This window comes from Egretta garzetta, unplaced genomic scaffold (assembly GCF_000687185.1).
Source record: "Egretta garzetta isolate BGI_Z169 unplaced genomic scaffold, ASM68718v1 scaffold33, whole genome shotgun sequence".
Taxonomy (NCBI): domain Eukaryota; kingdom Metazoa; phylum Chordata; class Aves; order Pelecaniformes; family Ardeidae; genus Egretta; species Egretta garzetta.
In genome coordinates this window covers 1,539,215-1,549,020 of record NW_009259250.1, presented here as the reverse complement: position 1 = coordinate 1,549,020, position 9,806 = coordinate 1,539,215, and the positions used below count along the sequence as shown (strand labels likewise).

Below are 9,806 nucleotides of genomic sequence, written 5' to 3'. Positions count from 1 at the left end.
GAACGGGTGGGGCATAATTACAGGAATGCCTCCCCACAAAGCCGTGCTCGCCAGCCCCTGACATTTATGATTTAAAATGACTTGTTTCAGGTACGCATAAGTCTCAGAAATTCAAGTAGATTAAATCCCATTAAAATATTTTTTAAGCTTAAAAATAATTAAAGAAAGTTTACCTTAGTTTTTGTATTGGAAATATTGCTTTTACTTTATTTTTATTTATGATTTCATAAGGACCCTTAGATTCAATTAAAGGAAAACTATGTAAATTCTCTTTCAGTTTATCAAGTTAAATGGTCTGTTCTTAACTATTATTTCATTCAGAAAGAGTTCTAGACACAACCTGAAATTATTTTTGGCATGGAAATAGAAAACTTCAGATGCTTTTCCAAGCTTACGCTTGCATTGCAATTGCAAAAATGAAAGAATTTAATTGGAGTCAAGCATTAAGAAGAGTTTTTAGCATGACAGCTCAACACTTCAAAGTTATTGAAAGAGAAAACGGTAACTATCATATGTGGATCTCCTTGAAGCTGGCCACTGTATTCACAAAGATGAAAAGTTTAGGGCAACCTCCACAGAACATCACCACGCTATTTGATACAAACTAAAGAAATGCTTTTTAAAAATTATTTTATCAATGACATTAAGTTCTTTACGTAAACAAGAAAAAAGCCTAATAATTAAAGTCTAGGGAAAAGGGCTACCATTGGTGTATTTTGGACACTGATAACAAAATAGTGACTTCTGAGATTTTTCACAGACTTCGAAGCTACTACTTAAACTAATGTTTAAGTTTGAAATTGGCAGGTACATGAAAAGATAAGTACTGTATAAACCATATAAACCACTAAGGATAGATATAAAAGGGTCACCTGAGTAATAGAAATGATTAATTACATCAAATATATACCTAGAAGGATATGTACAGCTAGGAACATATTTCTTAAGAATTTTACATTGGATTAAGAATGCATCATTAATGTAACTTAATTAGGCAGTTTTCTTGTATTTGCAATTATACTAAAATAATATCTAAGTACATTCTGATTTTTGCAAATTGGTGTAGTTCATCCAGATCCTGCTTCTTGTTATTTGAATACAAAGTCAGAATATGTGCCCTGTGTGGTGTTTTCACCAAAGTCTGGTCCAGAATATTAGAAGGCTTGCTAAGCCTGCAAACTTCCTCTGTCCATATGAAGAAATCAGTGATGAAGAAAAGTAAATGGTATGTTACTCATAATGAACCCAGAAAAATGGGACAAGAAGAATGTCCCATCAGACAGCGTAATCAAATTCATGTTCATTCACTGCAGTGCAATTACCTCTAAAAGAAAAAAAAAAAACACAAAACAAAAAACCGCACAAAAAATCCAAATCAGAAGGTATTACCATCATATGAATGTCCAGCTATACTTTTAAACGTTTGCTTTTAACGTCATATGTGAATTTCTAGTATACGCTTAGATTAAAATTGTAAAATATTTTTAATTGCTCTAATTTTCTTTAGAAAGGGAAAATGAAGATTGTTCAAATAATTTGTATCTTAAATATCTGTACATCTCTATGAACAATGGTTTGCAAACATCAAAATCCTCTCAGAATGAGAAAAATCCATTGATCATAAGAAAGTTTTTGATAAATTTAGTAGGATAAATAGAAAATGTTTGATACTCTGGCTCGCCTCATTGTTTGCGAATTGTGTCATTGGGAACAACAGAAATACAAGTAGGAATGCTTGGATTTGAAACAGTGAGGGTTTTCTTCCTTGATACTTGAACAAAAGGCAATGATGTGTTAATTTGTGAACTAGAAAGAAAAACATTTTTAAGATTAGTATACTCAAACTATTTCTAATGCAAGATGCAATGAAGTTGACAAAAATTTTGGATGAGTCAATTCCTTTGCTAATTGTCCAAATGGAAGCTTAAATTATCAAAGTCTATAAAGAAGTCTATTGTACCTAACAATTTATTCTCTCTTAGAAGCCACGTCTGTCAATTCTGTGTATCAACATACCTCACAGCAAAAAACCCCACAATGCTCACCTCATGAAGCAGCATGTATTCATCCAACATTCAAGAATGACATACTTACACAATTGATTTTTCCAGTCTGCTCCCCTGTGATCCAACTATTTCTCCCAGCGTACAAAACATTTGTCCCAAAAAATCCTGAAAAGCAGTAATATAAGAACTCAGAATTCATATTCCACATTGAAACAAATTTAGTTTCCTGCTTATCTGGGCTGTTCACTATCGTAGAATACATTCTGCTGAACATTGCATCTTAACAATAATGAATCATAAAACAGTCACTATCACATATTTTTACATAACACTGGGATACATTTACAGAAGTAATTCTAATGCACTCCACTTACTGTTTTTATATTGCCTTTTTCATCAACAAAAATTAAACTGAGATGGAAAAAATCTAAAAGCATTAGAAACGTGACTGTTTCTTTACCTTCTTTAACTGAAGCATTTTAATAAATCTCTTTTATGAAGAGGTTCTACACTGATTCTATGAATTTCTTGTAAGTTAATCATGTTGGCAGAAATTCAGGCCTGTGCAGGATCTTTATGAGCATCCTGGATTGACAATTATACACAAGCATTGCTGTAATGACAGACTTTATTTTCATGTTTTATAATTTAACTGTATCACTAAAAATCAGCTCACTTTCATATTGTATCTCCCTACAACATAAGTAGTACAAAAATATGAATGGATTTTCAAACTGTTGTATGTATATTGAAAAAAGTTTTACGCTGCAGTCCAACTCCTTATCTTGCAAGCGGAAACAGCTCGCTAGGTCTGTTCTTCCCACCATCTCTGGCAGTAGCGGTAACAGTAGCTTGTGGGATTTGTTCACAAACAGTAATGAGAATTGAGACACTACAATTCCTGTACATCAAACCATAACTTTATGATACTGCCTATAGTAGTGAATATCTGTACAAGTAGTTCTGACTCTTCTCTCGGCCCCAGCCACTCATTCCAATATCTGAGCTGAGTTACTTATGAGTCCATAGAGCGAACTGGATCTGAGAACTGCTCCACTAAAGAGGAAAATAACCCTGCAAAAAATAATTTTTTTAACTATGTCCCTTAAATGATCTGACACTGCAACACTGTTTCCATAAAGATTAAGTCTTTTAAAATGGCTAACATTCATCTGAAAATACTCAGCTCCTCATTCATCTTTAAAAACATCAGGCATGACATCTTCTAAAATAACACAATTTTCTACACTGAAACCATGTATTCCACAATTTTCTTCTTTTTTTTTGGTGGAGTTCCTATGATTAATTACTTCCACAGTCTGTTACTAATGACAATCATTCACTAATCTTTTTTTTTCTTAAATCATGAAGTTACCATGAACATAAAAGTCTAATTCCAGGTAGCCAGTTTTATAAACATTATTACAGACAGCTACAAGGACAGCATTATAAAACTTGCTTCATTTGCTTTTCATTTTTCCAAAACTGAGTCACTGAAATTGAAATTCTTGAGGATGACTCTTTTTTTTCATTCCCCCAAACCATTCAACTATTAAATGGCACAGCCCAGTATTTCCAAAGGAGTGGGTCAACAGCTATTTTTAGGAACAGGGAAGATCTTATCCCACATGAGGTGACTACAAACATGTGCAGTCTAGCTATGCAAGTAGTACTGGCCTGACATTTTTTCAAAAACACCAAGCTCCCAGTGCATGGATATGAGCAAAGCTCTGCTCACTTCCTATGTACTCGCTGCCCAAATTCCTAAGAGCTACGGGAAAGAGACGCAGGAAGCTGGCAGCAAAAGGAACAATCCAGAGCAACCCTGAGCACTTGGGAAATGATGGAAATGAATTGCTGTGGTTAAGAAACACATTTCTAGCTACCATCTTTAACAGTGTTCTCAGAGCCATCTTCTTCATGACATAAAATTATATGGCATAATTTGGATGCCTTCAGCACGGAGACCAAGTCTACGCCAACCTGTATAGATTTCCTTTTAAAGACAATGGAGGGAAATAGATATTTCTGATATTAATGTTAATGTCTAAAGAATAAAGTTTTCCTCCACAATTGAAGATTCCAGGAAATTGGCACTGTTTAAAAAACAGGACCTAATGCATCTGAGTATGCTTAGCCTGTACTAATTGGAATGTAAAGGGCACATATGTAAAACACAATCTACTTCAATAGTCTTCAGAAGACCATCAGTTTGTTTTCTTATTGTTTCGTCCTTTTATTCCCATGGGCTCAGCAAGATACTCAAAACCTTCAACTCCTGTTCCAGTAATCAAACAATGAAATCGAGGCTATATATTTGCATGTATCTTTGTTTGCAATTCTATAGTGACTAACTTATCCTGCGTCTTATCTTTTTTCTTGAAACTTAATTGTGAGGTTTTTGTACAAAGAAGTACAGTTTAGGGGTGGGAAAGAAAAGAATTTGGATAAACTAGTTACTACAGAAGTGCAAACAATCTTGGACAGAAGCCCAGGATGAGGCTTGATCCTTGTTGAAGACAGTATAGGGAAGACTTCTATTTTCTGCATCCTCCTAGCTAGCATTGCAGTTATTCAGACCACCTTTCCATAAAGACAGAGATGGAAAACAGTTTGCCAAGGGCTTTAAATCTTTACATGGAAGATCTAGCTGGAGATGAATGACTAAAAGTCTTATCTTTTCACTGCGAAGCATACACACACACACACACAACATTCCTTCCACTATTCTCTTTTCCTTTGCTCCAGACTCTTCAAGGTTCTCTTACCAAAGCCTTCCTGCTTTTATTTAAAAAAATTCACTCAGAAGACTCTAAATTCTACTCAGAAGGCTCTGAATTCTACTCCCACATCTCCAAATTTTAAAGTTATTATTTAGTCCTTTCCACTTCAAGATGACATGAGCATAAATGGTTTCTACTAATATTAATTGGGACACAATCAAAACATGCTTACAAACTTTAGGACCCAGAGAATTATCAAGAAAATGCAGCATATCACATATCTGAAAAGGTATACATGTGTGCTTAAATATGCCCTTTACAGGAGGAATAACCCATTAAAATTATGCTCACGAGTATTATATATGTTACTAACCACAGCACAATCACTGTATTTGTCTGTATGCATCTCGTATTACTTACAGTCAAAGAAAATAAACATATATAGGAAAGCGTAAGCATTTCAGAACAAGAAAGTAAAGTAGCAAGGGAAAACTTACGTGTTTTGATAGGTTAGGACTCTTTGAGTCAACATCATAGCTTTAAAAAAAAAAAAAGGGAAGTTATATCACAGATGACAGATCTGAGGACAATGTAAAGAAACAAAAAATCAAACAATTCTTTCACCTATGTCAATGTGTGAAACAGACAGGTGAATGGAAGTCTCACCAGTAAGGAAGGCAAATTGAATCATCACAGATTATAAGGTTATGGTTCACTAACTATTTGAAATTAAATCATTTTCAACAAAGTGCAGGCTACCAAAAGAAATTATTCAGATATTCCTGTGCAAACAATGAAAGCTGCCAAAAACCAGAACAAAAACTAAAAATTAATCTTAGAAAACAAACTAACTTGTGAATTATTTTCTTAGGTAATTTTTCGGTCATTTGACTAATTAAATAGAAGTAACTGACAATAAACTAAATTGCTTTTAGCAAGAGTTTGACTTGTTCTTTTCAGCTTATCATAATCTTGTTCTTCCTCCAGCTAGAAAATGCCAGTGTTTCTCTTCCACTACCAAGTCAGATTTCAAAAAAATTATTCTGCAAATTCAAGATAGATTAAAAAAAACACCTAACATAAGAAATTCCTGGGGGATTACTAATCTCTGTACTTTCATAGTTTTCCATCGTTATCAGATAATCCATGGTGATATTTTTGATCAAATCCTATATTCAGATTCAATACCTGTAACTAAATTGAAAAAGTATCCTCTCTGCCCATCTCAGCCCCCTGGCACGTTGCCATTCCCACCATGTGGTATGCTCTCCCTTTTGTATTGCTGCCACAACCAGTTGTCGGGATGCATTATGGACAGATCACAAGGCAGGACGACGGGAATATCGCAATGTAGCTGGATGTGGTGCAGCACAGTCAAAGTTTTAGAAACATATTTGTAAACAAAGGACTAACTATAAGAACCACTAGCATGAGTTAAAAAAAAAAAAACAACAAAACCAAGCAACAGTAATTGCATACTGCCTGGTGAAAGTGAACAGAAAAACACAACTGGTAATTTGACCTGAGGTCTAGCTACACAGCTAAAACCAAGAACTACTTCACTGGCAAAGATCAGTAACAAATCATCAAATAGGAACAGAAAGGGGCCTGAGACATTGGTGGTGGCTGTACAGTTTGGGAGGGGGCTCACGCTCATTTATCAGAACATCAAAAATCAGAGATATACTGGCCACTTCCTCTTGTTGCAAAAAACATGAATCAGATGAGGAGTTTCTTTCTGTAAAAAATAACACTTTGGCCAACACTAGTACACAATTTTGCTGAGGAATTTAAAAAAGGAAGCTTTCTAAAAATGCTTCTTTCCTGACCTAAATTGGAATTTTAATCCATGAGTAGCTATACGAGATTCACATTTTTAACGCTGAGTTCTACGATATTTCATTCCTCATCTATCATTGTTACAGGGCTCTAAAGTAAATTCATGGACTATAGCTGTACCGTCACTTGCAGACAAACATTAAAACCAGTTATTCAGCTTTGAGTTCAGAACAGACTTGTGTCCAGGTAATCCAGAACAGCAGCAAAAAGCAGTCAGGTCTTTCTGGTAAGTACAGAGCATGTTTGATATATACAGCTTTTCGTGAATAAACAGGAGTCCATTTCTCTGAGTACATGAAGAATCAAACAGGAGACTGTATTTCCCTTTCAGGTCCAAGTCCTTTTCAGATAGCACTTACCCAGAAGTTCTTTACAGAATTCCCTGTCTTTGCCTAGACTGAGCCTAGCTTTCTCTTTCTTGGTTCATTTCTTTTGCTCTTCTCTTCTACATTACTGCCTCCTCCCCATAACATACATGCATTCTACAAGACGCAAGAGGCAACCAAATCAAGATTCCTACACAGCCCTGACTGTGTCTTTATTTCAGCAATGCTCTACCTACACTTGGAGGAAAACCCTTTATTTCACAAAGTGACTAGCTGTTACTTGGAGTTATTTTAAATAGCAGGCAACAGTTATACTCAGGATATTTAATGACATTAAAGCCAACTTCTAAAATAAAAAAGAAAACCTGCACCAGGCTTCCATGGTGAAGATGAAAGAATTTGTACCTAGCCATCTAGAAGCACCCCATAATCTATCTTGGCATTGAGTATTTCCTTACATTCCTTGAAATAGCTGAAGTCTCGATGGAAACAGCTAACTGCTATTTGTGTATTGAACACAATCGAACTTTCTTCCTCACTCATCCCTCCAACACTTCTTATTAACTTCGGAAGCATTCTGACATGCTATAAAAAGGCATTTACAGCTAAAAAAAAATTAGACATGGTGGGTTTTTTGTTTCCACAATATAGGAAATGCTGCCATTCGAGAGCATTTTGGTATACCCTGCTAGCAACTTAAATTGGCAAAACTACATGTAACTTTATTAACATTGCTAACATACATCTATCAGGCATCATAGTTTTTCTTCCACTGCTATGGGAAAAATTATCTCTAATGTGATCACTACTCTATTTATTTTATGCCCTGCTTAACGTACAGATTGATTTGCATTCCAGAAACTCGGGGAGGGGGTACCAAAAAAAAAAAAAAAAAAAAAAAAAAAAAAAAAAAAAAAAAAATCAAGAGACTGTCAGAGTTGCTTCAAAGTGACTACTTGGATAAGTAAATGGCACATTAAGACTAAAGCCTAGAAGATTTAAAAATGGTTTTACCATGAACTTGCTAGGAGATTTTAGGCAAATTATGAAGTCTTTCTTCATCTGCTTTGCTGTCTACAAGACAGAAATGCAATAAATGCAGTTTCTATATCAAAGCAAACTGGTAATGTAACTTTAAACTGGGAAGCGATAATACTACAACTTACCGCTACTATAATCAACACCTGAGTAGGATTTGTTGCAATTCCATAAAGCATATCAGGAGACCTCAGTCTTTAGGGTTAGAAAATATAGGAAGGCAGAGAACACTGTATCTTTCTTGACGTTTTTATTCGGTAAGTAACTTAACAGATGAGTCTCCTAAATTTTTCTCAAGAACAAATAAACTAAAAGAAATACACATGAAGGCAGAAATCTTACAAGTACAAAATAAGAACCGACAAAACTCAAGCTAAAGTACATCTTGCAAAGGAAATGAAAAAAAAATAGGGAAAGGATTCTTTAACTAAAAAGGACATGCAAAGAAAAATTGTGGCCACTATGCATACTATACTGCAAAAAGGAGTGAATGGCTTTCCCTTCATTATCTATAAGGGTTATTAAAGTGCTCTCTCACAGGGCAAGGTTAGGAAGAATTCCTAGTAAAAAAAGAGGATGAGAATTAAAAAAACAAGGCAAGCTTGATAATCACAAAGACTGAAATAATAAGAATGAGGTGAAATGTAACAGATGACATGCAAGGAGACATGGTGACTGGACTCTCACTTCTATTTTCCGAAGAATAAAGTGAAAATCAAACCAGTTACATCAGTGGAATGAAACGAGTACATCTTGAATAATGTCAAAAGCCATCTACTTCTAGAACAACTGCTTTAATTTTAAAAGCTTACAATTTAGTACACTTAGATGCATACCGCTACTTACTTTAGTAAAGAAAATTTTGGCTGTGTTACTTGTACAATATTTTATTTCTGGACAGTATGTCCATACCTGTTTTATTGGCCATGCTGCAAGAATATTTTAACATTTTGACATCCTTAGCTTTCTAACTATTTTCTAAAAGTAATGATTGTGAGCATGACTGTACTTTGACTAGTTAACACCTGCCAATTTCTTAAAACTTGGTCACTATTACGTTACATATTTGTTTCTGAGGACAATCATGTTTATTAATGTATTCCATGTCAATAGATACTATCTCTTTTCAAGTTAATTTTACACTGGAAAAAAATGTTTATAGAGGCTACAATATTAGAGTCAAAGATTCTTAACTTACAAATCAAATCGCAGATTCTCTCTTTCCTCAAAGAAGTAGTCCATTATAAATTTTCTTACAAAATCCGGATTTAAAGTATTATCAATTACTTCTGTTCTTCCAAACTGTAAAAAAGAAGTATAAGTTTAAGACATATGCTATAATGAAGTATAATTAAGTAGACTGCCAATACCAGCAATATGTGAGATATGAGAGAGCCTGTAAAAAATTCTCTTAAACAGATACCATGAAAGAAAATGACTGTGTTCACATGACTAGATCAGTTATCTGATCAGTTATCAGAAGACAGACCAGCAGGAGACCTCATATTTCAATATAAAGAGTGCTGCACCCCCTGTATCACATGACATAAACTTTATAAACATCAGCTCCCAAAGCTGATCAGCAGCCACAAAAATTTGGGGAAGAAATCGAGTAACATAAAAATCCACTGTTTCTTCAAAAAGATGGCAACAGCAAGCAAAAGCTTGCATATATTGCTTATTTCAGATAGCTTTAAATATTAGGGAACATAGTGCTTCCATTAGAAGTGAAACATTTTTGCATTATCCAGCTCCTATTTCACCTCAGTTCAGCCCTCTCTTCATCTCTCCTCTCTCTGAGCTTTCTGCAAAACACCTTTTCTTTCTTGGTGTTCATCAAGCTGAAAATATTCTGATTAAAAATATATCTAACT

General features: G+C 34.6%; 1 protein-coding gene across 3 annotated transcripts in view; it reads right to left on the bottom strand.

The window, feature by feature from the left end:
- CPNE8 (copine 8) overlaps nt 1-9,806 on the bottom strand; it is a 98,220-nt gene that overhangs the window by 68,071 nt on the left and 20,343 nt on the right. For 2 of the 3 annotated variants that reach the window (XR_004841633.1, XM_035891662.1), the window contains exons 4-6: nt 9,131-9,234; nt 5,227-5,266; nt 2,095-2,171 (exon numbers count right to left, since the gene is read on the bottom strand). Coding sequence is in view for 2 of the 3 variants with exons in the window: in XM_035891662.1 (XP_035747555.1) it covers nt 2,095-2,171; nt 5,227-5,266; nt 9,131-9,174 (161 nt within the window). In the remaining variant the exon portion in view is untranslated. The remainder of the gene's footprint in view (nt 1-2,094; nt 2,172-5,226; nt 5,267-9,130; nt 9,235-9,806) is intronic. The other variant, XM_035891663.1, reaches the window with a different exon arrangement.